Source organism: Mandrillus leucophaeus, unplaced genomic scaffold (assembly GCF_000951045.1).
Source record: "Mandrillus leucophaeus isolate KB7577 unplaced genomic scaffold, Mleu.le_1.0 Scaffold265, whole genome shotgun sequence".
NCBI classification, from domain to species: domain Eukaryota; kingdom Metazoa; phylum Chordata; class Mammalia; order Primates; family Cercopithecidae; genus Mandrillus; species Mandrillus leucophaeus.
The window spans coordinates 324,976-338,045 of NW_012102754.1; the positions used below are offsets into that span (position 1 = coordinate 324,976).

Consider the following 13,070-nt stretch of genomic DNA (forward strand, 5'->3'; position numbering starts at 1 on the left):
TCCTGTGGCTCCATGCCTGGTGCTCACAGGAAACCACACCTACACAGGCCCTGGCCTCTTGTAGCCATTACCTTCAGGACCTCTCCTCTTTCATGCCCCTCTGCATCTGACCTAAGACCCACCTATTTGCCCATCCCCCATCCCCCACTGCTGCCCTTGCCTCAGCTCCTGACTCTGGGTAGTCCCCAAAGCCCAGCCCCTTGCTCTGGTCCAAGAGTCAAGGCAGGCCAAGTGCAAAGAAGAGGCTGGGCCAAGGGACACGAGTTGTACTGACTTTATTCCCCTTCACTCTTCTCACTCGCATGCCTGCTGTGCCCCACACTCTGGGGCTGTGGGGTGCCTATACACAAGCAGTTGTCAGTGGTCTCAGCACACACCTGGGCATGGCCATTCTGCCACCACCAAGCCCTCTGTGAAGGGCACCGTGGAGACTACAGCAGCATGAGCCAGGGTTGAAGGCTCCCAGAACTGTGGCCACAGGGCTTGAGTTCATCACTCCAGCCACCCATCCCCAGCTGGCCTGAGACCAGAGAGCCCTAAGGAGCCTGGTAGACCCAGGCTCCAGGCCTGAGTTCTAGTCAAACTGAGAAGAACTCAGGCTGAGAAGTCCAGCTGGACAGTGGGTCCCCTACAGATCTCCTTGGGAGGGGATGATCCTGCCCCCTTCCCCCAGCCCTGGGAAGTGAGGATGGTGCCCCAGTCCCCTCATTCTGACATCTGGGGACATATATATTTTTTTAAATAAAAAGGAGATGTAAAAGCTAGTAAAACAGGAACCCCTATCCATACTGGAACTGCTGAGGTGCCATTATTGCTTCTGGCCTTGTGGTCTGGCAGGAAAGGAGCCCCCACCAACAACGGCCCAGGTGAAGAGTGTTTAGCACCAGGGACACAGGCTCCTATCCCCAGTGGGTCAGGGACCTCCCAGGAGAGGGGTTGGTTGTGCCCACCTAGAGCTCCCGTGACTGTCTTGACCAGTCCCTGGCCAGCTGTCTGGACCCCTCACCTGATCCCAGAGGGGAAGTGTACAAGAACAGGAAACCCATGTCCCGGGATAGGGTTTCATCCCCACAACTGTCTCTGACCTCTGCTTGTCAGTATGGCCCGACAGGTCTCAGCCTGGCCAGGGCCACTCAGGCCCGCTCAGGCTGTAGTTGGGCCAGCAGGTGATGACACCACCAGCCCCTGTGGGAGACCTGGTGCCAGTAATGGGGACTGGAAACCTACGGAGGTCCCTGCCTACAGCCCACTGGGAGGGATCAACTTTTTTTGGGAAAATGTGAGCCAGCTCCAAAGAGCTGCCAGGCACTGGGACCAGAGGTTAGAAATAGCAACGGGGAGGGAGGTGGGGGGACCCTGAGGACATCACGGAAGCCCAAAGATCAAGGAGTGCAAGGAAGAAAAAGAGCTACAGTAAAGCAGGGGCCTGGAGTCCCCAGCCTTGGGGTGGGGGCCCTGACCGGAAGCCTTCCTCCTTGGGGAGGGGCAAACCTTCTCTCCCCTAGGACAGCAGGGGCGCCCGAGTGTATGTCTACAGCTCCAACATCAAATGGGCAGGGAAGCTGCTGGCACTGTCCCCTCCAAGCCCAGAGAACAACCAGGGTGGTGTGGCTTGGATTATAAATCCTCAGATCACTCGGGCACCTTAGGCCTGCCCAAATCTTTACAGAATAAAGTGCTTCGTTTATTGATGATTAAAATGTCCCCAGCTCCCTGCCCCAGCGCCATGGGCCTCACAAGGAGGTCAGAGGGGTTCAGTCCCCCTAACCATTCCCCCGGGGCCCAAGCCTCTTCCCACTCCAGCCATGCTGGGAAGGCAATAGTATCGGGGAGTGGTGGGGGTTTAAGGTGCAAAGAGTATAACAAACAAAATTGTATAAACACAATAGGAAAGAGCTTAACTAGGAAACATGTAGCTTATGGAACCTTCCTCCCCATATTAAAGGCAGGAATAAAGACATTAAATGACAACAAAAAAGGGTTTCCTATTAGTGCTAGCCTCATGGGGGCAAGCAATTGGGTCTACGCTGTGCCTCCCCAGTCCCCCCAATCCCCCGAGGGGCCTGAACATGCAGGCTCCTTTACCAGCAGTGCTATGGGTGGCCCACCCACTGGTGCAGAGGCCCAGGAGGGACGAGGATGCTGGAGCCAGCCAGGGACAGGTTGTGGCAGGGTCTAGAGGGAGGATAAGGCCTAGAGCGGGCCTTTGGGGGAGCAGAGATGGACACAGCCACACTTGTTCCTTCTGGTGTGGGATATATGGCCAGAGTAGCTGGTGAGGAACTGGGGTGCTCTGTGAGTAGCCACCCTGCCCCTGCCCCACTAATAGCACCTTGAAACCCTACCAACACTGTCCAAGCCTCATCCTAGAACTCTGCCCCCGAAGCTGGTGCTGCCAGTCAGTCTGTCTGCCCACCCAGGGTCTGGCTCACAGTGCTGTGAGGCACAGCAGCTTCTGGGGACATCTCTGGGACTCAGGACCCTTGGTGCCACCTGCTGCAGGTCAGGGATCCCTGGGCCTGCTGGCAGCAGAGTGAGTGGGGAAGGCAAGTCCCTGGGGTCCAGCCCCTGCCTGCCCTGCTCCACACAGTGCAGCACTGGTCTGCAGTCTTCGCACCTCGCCACCCCCCACTCCCCACGCTCACCCGGGTCCAGTCTCAGGCCCTGCCTCAGTGCTTGTGGCCCTCAGACTGGGTCTACAACTCCTCAAGGGTTTGCGGGGGTGGCACACCAACTTCTCCCCAAACTCTCCAAGATGAGGAAGCAAATTAGGGGCATAGGGGACATGGGGATAGGCTGCCGAGGCTGACCCAGGCTCCACCTGGCCAACCCCTCTAGTGCAGGCCTTGGCAGAGGGACTGGCCACACCTGCTGCCCAGGCCCCTTTCTTTCTGCTGCAGACCCCCAGCACCCCCCTCACCTGGAGGCGGGTGCTGCAAATAGTTTTTTTCCTTCACTTCCAAAAAAAAAAAAATAGTAAAGGCTTCAAGGAGTCACAGAAAGTGGGGGCACTTGGTAGTGAGGTGCCCTCCACCAGCTCTGGGGGCCGCCAGCCTACACACCCCTCATAGTCGGGGCCTCAAGCAGGGCACATCCAGCCACTTCTGGACGTGGAGCAGGGCCCGGGCCCGCACTGCTGTGCTCCCCAGAAAGGCAGTGGGTCCCTCCTGGAGTGGGCCCTGGCTCCAGGCCCCAGCGGGTGCACGGGTGCAGCTCGGCAGCTAGTTGTTGGCGTTCATCCTCCCGCCGGTGCCGGCAGTGGTGGGGAAGAGCGGAGGCGGGGGCGGCAGGTGGGGCGGGGGCGGCAGGGTCTGGGGCAGCCCCGGGAGCAGGGGCAGTGCGTGCGCCTGGGGCTGGGTTGGGGGCAGGCCTGGGGCAGCGGAGGTGCCGTCGCCGGCCAGGGGGTGGCTGACGCGGAAGCACTTCTCCTTGTGGGCCTTGAGCATGTTGGAGAAGCGGAAGCGCTGGCCACACACGTCGCATGGGTACGGCTTCTCGCCCGTGTGCGTGCGCCGGTGCCGCTTCATGTTGGGCCGGCTGGTGAAGCTCTTGCCACAGATCTCGCAGATGTACGGCTTCTCTCCTGGGGGTTGGGGATGGGCAGCAGGGCGTCAGTGAGGGGTCGCCACACCTGTCTGGGGCCAGCCTCCGTCTCCCATGGAGCCATAGTTAGACCCAGCCCTGGCGCTCAGATCCTCCCCGACCCTGGGGCATTTTGTGCCAGCCTCACCCAACCCTGGGAAGCAGGAAGGATGGGTAAATGGAGGCCCAGACTTGAGAAGGGGTGTGGCCAAGATTATTCCAGGTGTCCTGAGCGGGGCTGAGAAGGGGTCCCGGCCCGGCATGGGCCTGAGACTGACCCACGTCCCACAGGGCAGCCGCACCTGTGTGGGTCTTCATGTGCTCATCGAAGTACTGCTTCATGTTGAAGTCCTTGCCGCACCACTGGCACATGAACTGCTTGTGGCCAATGTGGATGCTCATGTGTGACCGCAGCTGGTACTTGTACTGGAAGCGCTCATTGCAGTTCTGGGGGTGGGGTTTGGGGGTGAGGCCCAGGCACAGAGCAGAAGAACAGCCTTTGTGGAGGGAACAGCTCCCCTGTGGCCACAGGGCCAAGGAGGGACACACTCAGGGGCTCCTGGGCAAGGAGATGGGGACGTGAGGGCAAGCCGAGGTGCATCTGGATGGGCAGTGCATGGGCACAAGGAGAGGCCACAAGCACCCAAGACTTAGGTGGGGAATGGAGGTCAGGAAGTGGGAAAAAGCCACAGAGTAGAGGGAATCCCATGCTTAAGGCATGAGGTCCCTCATTCTTCCTCCTGATCAGAAGCCCAGCCCCTGCCCCCACCTCCCCACCTGCAGCTCTGTTGTCTCATCTCTGAGCTCCAGGCCTGGGATGCTCCTGAATCCGCCTCCCCAGAAAGCCTGCTCCTGGGGCTGCAGCCCACACACACTTCCCACCCTGAGTGTGTGGGGCTGGGTTGGGGAAGGACGGGCAGGATGGGGGTGGGCCAGAGAAGAATAGGGGCTGGGCGGGAGTGGGAGGCAGGGGCTGCAGACCTCAGAGGGTGGGTCTCTCTCTTTTTGGACCCTACATTCCGCCCCCTAGCCCTTTGTTTTTCAGCAGCTGCTCTCCCTGATTCCTGCCCCTCCCAGGTGGCCCCTCGGGCAGGCCAGGCAGGAGATGGAAGCTCACCTCACATCTGAACGGCTTCTCCCCTGAGTGCTGCAGGGAGTGCACCTTGAGGGACATGCTGCGCTTGAAGGACTTTCCACAGGTCTCGCAGGTGAAGGGCATGTCCTTGGTATGGGCTACGAGGTGGGCACCAGGGCCGTCATGTCTTACGGGCCTGCCCAAGCACCCCCACACTGGGCCCAGACCCTGCCTCCTGGGGCAGCCCTGTGCCACCACCCTTCCCTGGGGCTGGCCTTATACCCTGTCACAGGACCTGTGCTGATTCCCAGGAGAGGCCCCCTGCCTCCATGGCTGGGTCTCCTATCTGCTCTGAAGGTCTGCCTCAGACATGCCGGGGCTCTGTGGTTCTTTAGCCTCTGGCCAATTGAAGTGGCCAAGGCTGCCTTGCCCCCAAAGCTTCAGGGAAGGACCCTGGATGGACCTGGCTTCAGCTCAAATCCTGGCCCGACCACTGGCTTCCTGCTCAGTCTCTCTGGGTCTCAGCTTCCTCTTCTATAAAAAGGGACTCATAGTGGTCCTGAGCTTCAGGGATGGTGGGCTTTATAGGGGACCATATGCAGAAAGGCCCTGGCCTCAGGCCCTAGCCAGCAGTCTGGAGGAAGTTAGATGCACTCCTCCCAGCACCCACGGATAGGTGAGGACCAACAAACTTTAAGGATCTGGTAGGAGGCCACTGGAGACAGAAGGCTCCCCTCCAAGCTCACAGACACCAGTCCTGGTTTACCCAGCATGCTCCTGGCTGAGACCTAAGCTGCAGGCTCCCAGCTTCCAGTCAGTTCACTGTCCGCCTTGGCTACCCCTCCCCCTCAAGGCCCAGACTTGGGGCAGGCAAGGAAGGCGGGGCTATAGGGACATGAGACTCTGCCAGGCCCACATACAGCGGGTAGGCAGCCTTGCCTGGGGCAGTGGAGTGGCCAAAACACACACTTGGGGGACCTCCTTACTGTGTCCAGGCATGAACCCTGAGGGGAGGCTGCATTCAGAGAGGCCTGAAGCCCTATGAGGACCAGAAGGTAAGAAAGAATCAGAGGCACAGCTGTCATCAAACTGACACAGGGCCTGTACCAGCCCATACAGCACTTTGTATAATTAGGAAAAGGTATTCCTTTCCCTGGGTGGACACAAGCTCATGCCAGGATGCACAGCCTGGTTAGCAGTGTGCCAGCTTGATTCCAGTTCCCACCTGCCATCTTGTCCAGGCACCCTTGTGCAATGTGCAGCCTGCCCAACTGTACGTGCCAGCCCTGGCCCCAGAGCCTATCCAGGCTACACCTGCCACTGCAACCAACCTCCCCAGGCCTCCCAGATGAGAGGGGCCTCCTCACCCCTTCACATTGCCCTTGGATGTGAAGTCTTTCCCATCCACCAGCCAGAAGCTGGTCCATCTCTATCCTCCGGCTCCATCCCCCAGTGGCCCAGACTTACCAACCATGTGCTTACGCACGTGGGCCATGGTGTAGAACTTCTTCTCACAGATCTCGCATGAGAACTTCTTCTCCGCGTAGCCGTGCACGATCTTGTTATGCTCATGGAGGGACCAAAGCTTCTTGAAAGCTTTGCCGCACGTCACACACTGTAGAGTAAGAGGACTTGAGGCCCTGGGTCCTAAGTCCCCAGGGCCTTGGACCTGGGCAAGCTACTGCCCCCACTGGCCTCAGTTTTCCCACTTGAAATATGTTGGAGGGCCCTTGATGCCAAAAGCCAGCCAGCTCTGATGTTCCTAAGGTTGGGGATGAAAACTCCTTAAACATCCCCAAACACACAGCCTGATGTCCTCCTTCATCCTTGAGTTAACTAGGGTCAGGGGTCACCTCTTCCAGGAAATTCCCCCCTCTGGGCTCATTTCAACAAGGGCTTCCAAAGGCATCACCCTTTGTCTGTCTATAGAGCTAAGGCAGACAACTAGCTGAAGGACCGCCTCTGGTATGGAGGCTACACACAGAGATAACAGGTCCCACAGGGTGAGCCACTATCTCTGCTGCCTCCTCCTGCTGGGACCTGTGCCATGACACCATGGATATTCTCAAGAGGATGAGTCCCAGAGGCACTGGCTAAGGAGGACAGCAGGAGTCTCAAGGTCCCATCAAGAAGAGAGTGGACCATATCTCACCACTTGTTCTCCTGGACCCTTGTCCTGCCCATCTGTGCAGGACACTCCACAGGGATGGAAGCTAGGCCAAGGCTTGGGCAGAAATTGGTCAGGGTGCCCAGATTGGATGGGGCAGAAGCTTCTTTCTCCTTCAGGAGGGAGACTCAGGTGTGCAGCAGTTAGAGCATCAAAGGGCAGCCCAGGAGGCAGGCAAGTGGGCACAGGTACACAAGGGTGGGGCAGAACACCAGGTGACCCCCAGGTAACACTTTCTCCACAGGGCACTGCAATTAGCAATTAGCTCAGGCAATTAGCACCCACCTACCTGCTACTTTTCCCCCTTCTCCTGGGCCAGAAGAGGTGAAAACCACCCGTGGGAGCCTGGCTGGCCCTGTGCCACCCCACCCTGAGAAGCAAGGCTGGCACAAACAGACTCAGGCTGGCTCAAGGCCCGGCAGCCAGCTCAGCTCCCCTGCTTAGCCCCAGCAGCCTCTGCTCTTCCCAAATTTCTCACCCAATCCCTTTTCCCCAGGCCCATGAGAGCTGGCATCCCCAAAGAGCTGAAAGTGGGGGCTGCCTCCTGCTGGGATGCCCCCTACTCTATACAGCACTTTTGTGGGAAGTAGAGGATGGCATTCCTCTGGGCAAACCCCTCCTCCCATGGTGTACTCATTTGTTGCAGTGCACAACCTGTGAAACTATACACAGTGGCCCTGCTGGCCTTCCTACAGCCCCAGTGTTTGTTAAAACCCTGTCTGACTCATCCCACCCAGAGTGGGCTGTCTTCTGGCCTTGTATGCTCAGACAACTCTCCACTGTCATCCTCCCAAGTCCATGTGTCCCCTTTGTCCCTCTGGCCAAGGGTACTGTTTGTTCCAATCCTCTGCACATCTCTTCATGCGCCTAACTCTATCCACCTCTCCCAGGGAGCTCGGCTTGATGTTAATCCCTGAGCTCTAACCACCCTGAGAACTAGGCCTGGGCCAGCCTGTCTGGGGGCTGAGTCTGGTCTCCACAGACCATCTAGGCGCTGGGTGCCCAGAGCCCAGTTCTGGCCTAGCCCCACCTGGACAGCCTCTGCCCTGCCCCCAGCCACGTGAGGCCCACCTGGATGTTGCGCTCGCAGTCTGTCTGCCTGTGCAGCAGCAGCTCGCTCTCCAGCAGGAAGCGCTTGCCGCACTGGTCGCAGATCTGCATGCGGCTGTGGGTCACATTCATGTGTTTCTCCAGGTACCAGCGGTTGTTGAAAACTCGTGGGCACTTCTGGCATGGATGGTGCTGCTTCTCCTCCAGCTTCACCTTGGCCCCCAGCCCATCAGTGGCTGGCGGCCCTCGGGCTGATGCAGAGGCCACTCCAGGGGGTGGCTTCGGCCGTTTCCCACCCCGCCGTCCAGCTTCCTCAGGTTCAGGGGTGCTCCGGCGCCGGGCATTCTCCCGGGACCGTGTGGCCATGTGACTGTGGGGAGGGGGGTCTGCCCGGCTGCCTCGGCTTCCCCGTGGCCCCTGCTTGCCCCCAGCCTCCCCCTCCTCCCCCTCCTCCTCCTCAGAGCTCTCTTGATCCTGCTCACTGGGCCCTTCCTCCTCCTCCTCCTCCTCTTCCTCCTCCTGCTCACTGTGCCCTTCCTCCTCCTCCTCTTCCTCTTCTCCCTGACTGCCACCCTCTTCCTCCTCCTCCTCCTCCTCCCGTCCACTGCCACCACCTTCCTCTTCCTCCTCTTCCTCCTCCTCCTCCTCGTCGTCCTCCTCCTCGTCGTCCGAGTGTCTCTGCAGCCCGTCCTCCCGGCCCAGAACCATGGTGGCCGGGCTTGGCCCGGCACCTGGCTTCCCCTCTGGCCCCGTGGACACGTGCAGTGTCTGGTTGTTGAGGTTCACCTCCACGATGATCTGGGACTGCTCCCTGCGGCTGTAGGTGCCAGAACCCCCAAGCTCTTCCTCCAACTCTTCTCCACCCTCCAGCTTGCACAAGCTGGCCGGGGGCCCACCGGCCTCCTCGACACCACCCTCCTTCTCCTCCTTAAAGAAGGGCTGGGCTGGCCCAATGGTAGCAGGCACGGTGCCACCAGCAGTCCCTGCCCCGTCCTCAACACGCACCGAATAAGGGTCAGGGCCCTCGCGGGCGTAGATCTTAGGCAGGCCTGGGGTGTCGGCCTCCTGCTTGATGTCACAGTAGTAGGGCGGTGCAGCTGGAGTGCAGCTGGCAGCCGGCTGGGCCAGGGCCACAGTGCCCGGACCTGGTGGGCCTAGAGAGCGGGCGTCCAGCAGCTCTTGGCAGGACGCAGCGATGTCGGCCATCTGCAGCAACGAGGCGGCGCTGAGCACCTCGTGGACGTTGGCTGCGTTGACCAGCAGCTTGGACGTATAGATGAAGTTGAGGATCTGCTGCAGGCCACCAGGTGCCAGCGCCTCCAGGGACAGCTCCACACGCTGCAGCTGCTTGTTCTGGGTGAAGAGTGAGTGGAAGAACTGGCTGTAGGCGGCTAGCACACCCTTGTGTGCTGGAAAGACGCTGCGCTGGGGCACCAGCACCAAGTCCACGTCACAGAGGTCAGGCTGGAAGAGGCGCTGCTCGTTCAGGCGGCCCATCAAGCAGGCAAAGTGCAGCGCCACATCCTCCACCAGCGAGAACTCGGCCGCCGGGGAGTCAGTTGTCTTCTCAACCAGCAACTGCAGGGACAGAGGGCACAGGAGTGGGTCAAGGCCAGTGGGCCCCTGCCCGCCCTTTCCCTAGCACCACCCCCAGCATGGCCGGCCATCCAGGAGGCAGCCCATCACTGGTGGCTCCACTTTACAGCAACAGAGCCGAAGCTCTAGCAAGGAAGGAATTCAAGCCTGAGTGAGTTGCCCTCAGAGCTCAGACTCCACTCGTGACCCTCTGAGGCCGAAGATCAGGTCCTGTCACTTTTCTGGGCCTCTGGGTCGTCTCCTGTGAAATGGGAAAAGTCATCCCAGGAAGGGAAAGAGAAGGAAAGGGGACGAAAGAGAGACCACAGTGACCAACCATCCAGGTTTGCCAGGGACCTGGGCATTTTCTGGGGTGCAGGGCTTTCAGTGCTAGAACCAGGACCATCGCAGGCACACCAGGACTAGGTGGTCACCCCAGGAGGGCCACAGGCATTCCTTCAGTGTTTCCCCAGCCCTGTGGATTCTCTCCACATATTCACTCACACATAGCAATACAAACAAGCTTGCCCAGCCCCAAATACCTCAAGAACAGAATCCGGGCTCACTGCTCACAGCCCAGCCTCTGGCTATAGAACCCAAGGGGTAGCACCTGAGGGAACCCCTCATTGCAACAGCCGTGCAGTTGCTACAGAATTTGAAATCTGTGAAGAAATCCAGCCTCAGGGCCTATACCTTCTCCCTACTCTGGTCCTGCTGCACTGCCTGGTGAGGTCCCGTCATCACAGCCAGGACTTGGGCCAGGCTGCCCCCAACCCCTGCCTACAGCCTCAGGTCTAGCCCCCAGCAGCTCTCTCTCACCCAGGGGCTCTGCAGGGGTGGAAGGACACAGCTGTGGAACCTGCCTACCATGCTTGCAGGCAAGAGGCCCCAAGGCCTGCCCCAGACCCTTTTCCCTGTAGACCCCCAGACCCCAGGTCAGGTACGGTCCATGTCCACAGGCTCTGGGAAAGCCCTGCCTTGGAGGTCACACCATCTGGGGCTTCCACAGCCCTAGGGGAGGCCCTCAAAGTCTGATAGGTCAGACTATCAGGCCTGTGGGCCACATCCAGCACCTGTGAATTGCCTTGAATAGAGGCCAACTCAGTCACCCCCGGCTCTACCACAGCAGCCTCCCCAAAAGGTGGGCAGCACAGACAGGCAGCCTGCCCAGTCCCTGCACGAGGACCATCGCACAGTGATGTGCAGATGTTCAGTTAATATCCACCAACCACCAGCCCGGCTGGACCAGCCCCACTGGTTCCAGGTTCTGGCTGTCCTCAGGGTCTGCCCAGCCAGGTCTGAGCCTCCTGAATTCAGGAGGTACCTTGCCACAGTATTTTGATGGCCACAAAACTATCAGCTCCATAGCTGTCAGCGCCTCCCTGGGGACCCTGGGATGAATCCTGGCCCCATCCATTCATAGCCTACCCACCCCCCCACCACCCATGCCAGGCCTTCCATTGCCAGGACAGCAGTGGGTAGGCTGGGACTGAGCAGGGGTGGTGGTGGTTGAGTTCCTCTTCTCAGTCACCTGAATGAGAGAACCTACCCTGGGCCTCAGGAGGAGCCTCCCTGAGCCACCAGGGGCCACCTGTCTCCAGGCCTGTCCTGGACCCTGCCCCCTATACCCAGCGGCCAGGGCAGCAGCCATCCTGTGCTCCCTCACATCCCAGTCTGGCCAGGCCCCTAGCCAAGGCTACCATCTTCCTCGAGTTCTCCACTACACCCCTTACCCCAGCCAAGAAGCCAGCCATCTGCCCCTCTGTCCCAGGCTGTCCAGGCCTGGCCAATCTAACTGGGACGTGGCACCAAGCCCCTCCCATCTCCCTCCTCTGACTCATTCTGATTCATCTTCTGGGACCAACCCCTACTACACAGATGGAGAAACCGAGGCTCAGAATGAGAGGGTTCCACAATCCGGAGCCCCTGGACTCCCAGCTCTGCTAAGACCACCCCATTCCTTGCTAGACTCCACATGGCTGGATTTCTGAGCCTTTAATGACTTAAAAAGCAAGAACACCCCTTCTCCTGGAGACCAGTCATGCTTCCTCACACTCACCACTACCCCCTCTACCTGTTTCCTCCTCCCTAAAGCCACTGCACCTGCAGGTCAGTGAAGGATCAGGGTACAACTTGGGTTGCAACAGGGGCTCCTTAGGGTCTCCAGGGGCTAAAGAGTGGCAGGAGAAGTGGCTTGGATAAGGGCTTGCCGAAGCCAGGCCTGTTGGGGGAAGTCCATCCCAGGCAACAGAGCCCCAGATCTCTCTGCTTTCCCTTTATGGAATGCCCTCCACTGCCCACCTGTGCCCACCTGCCACAGGGAAAGGGCAACCTTCCCATGTGCACTTTGGCCTCCAGGCCAAATGAGGCCTGACTTTGGCCCTCTGGCCTCTCAGCAGGAAAGGAGGGGAGTGCTGCCTCAAACACTCCATTGCTAAGGTGGTACCCTCAGACAAGCCAGCACCATCCTTGGCCCTTGGGGGGCCCTAAACCTCACGACCTGATTGGACTCTCTTGACTGGGCACAGAGATGCTGCCCGAGTCTACAAGTGGCAGCCCCTCAGCAGGGTTCAGCCACCTCCGTGTCTGGCCCTACCACACAATGCCCACCAGCTGTGCTGGCCTCCACGGCCAGATGTGCTAGTTCCCGGAAGCAATGGGTGCCCCTCCCCATCCGGCTGTGCCAGCTGCAGTCCAGGTCACTCCAGCCTAGCTAAGATGCAGGACCAGGGAAGTGGTCAGGCACTCTGGTTGCCAGGGGGTTTCATGCCTTCAAACCCTTGCCCCAAGTCAGGCTGGGGATTGGCCAGGTGCCAGGGACATCTCTCCAGGCTGCTCACCCAAGTCAGAGCCTTCTACACCTGAGGGGTACCTTGCCTCACTGAGGAGAAGCCTCATCTCTCTACCCTGCCTCAGAGCCTCCCTGGAAGGCCCCATGATGAAACCTGGGGAGTCCATCTGCGCCCCCCTCCCATGTCAATTCTTTCTACACTGGGCAGCAGTGGATGGGCCCAGACTGAGCAAGGGGGCACAGGCTCATGACCTCTAGGCTCCTCCTTTTGGTGAGGGAGTGTCTATGCCAGCCTCCTCTGTGCACATACCTCCCCTCTTTCCCTTGGAGATAGACCCAGAGAGGGCGGGGGATCTGCCCAAGGTCACACAGGAGTTGGTACTGGAGCTATGGGTGTCCTCCCACACCCCCTTGGCCCGGGTCATCCCGAATCCCCAGGCAGGGCGGCTCCAGCGCCCACGTGGCCCAAGGCCCAGGCGGGAATCCGACTCCCTCTTTCCCCCATTACCCAGCCCGAGGGCGGCGCCGTCCGGGCGCAGGGGAGCGCCCTCCTTTGCCGGTGCCTAGCAAGACCTCAGCCTCGAGCGCCGGCGCCCCCACCCCAGGAATTTAACCCCCTCCCCACCGAGAGCCGCGCCACAGCGCCGCATTCCCAGCCCGCGGGACCCAGCAGATGGAGCCGGGAGACCGGGGGAGGGGGAAGATCCCTCCAGCCCCTCCACCAGAGCCCGCGGGCAGTGCGCCTGGGAGGTCAGAGCTGGCAGGTGGGCGGATAAGCGGGGGGACAGGCAGGGCCCTGCGTACCATGGTGCCGTGGCGCTGGGGGCTCA

General features: G+C 60.0%; 1 protein-coding gene across 2 annotated transcripts in view; it reads right to left on the reverse strand.

Annotated features, from left to right (window-relative positions):
• Nucleotides 1-258: 258 nt before the first annotated feature.
• The window catches only part of ZBTB47 (zinc finger and BTB domain containing 47), a 14,052-nt gene continuing 1,240 nt past the window's right edge, over nucleotides 259-13,070 (reverse strand). The window contains exons 1-6 of one of the 2 annotated variants that reach the window (XM_011984275.1): nucleotides 13,045-13,064; nucleotides 7,896-9,452; nucleotides 6,125-6,272; nucleotides 4,700-4,815; nucleotides 3,885-4,029; nucleotides 259-3,583 (exon numbers count right to left, since the gene is read on the reverse strand). In XM_011984275.1, the coding sequence (XP_011839665.1) occupies nucleotides 3,222-3,583; nucleotides 3,885-4,029; nucleotides 4,700-4,815; nucleotides 6,125-6,272; nucleotides 7,896-9,452; nucleotides 13,045-13,047 (2,331 nt within the window). In that variant the 5' untranslated portion in view covers nucleotides 13,048-13,064 and the 3' untranslated portion in view covers nucleotides 259-3,221. Of the gene's footprint in view, nucleotides 3,584-3,884; nucleotides 4,030-4,699; nucleotides 4,816-6,124; nucleotides 6,273-7,895; nucleotides 9,453-13,044; nucleotides 13,065-13,070 lie in introns of those variants that run through there. The other variant, XM_011984276.1, reaches the window with a different exon arrangement.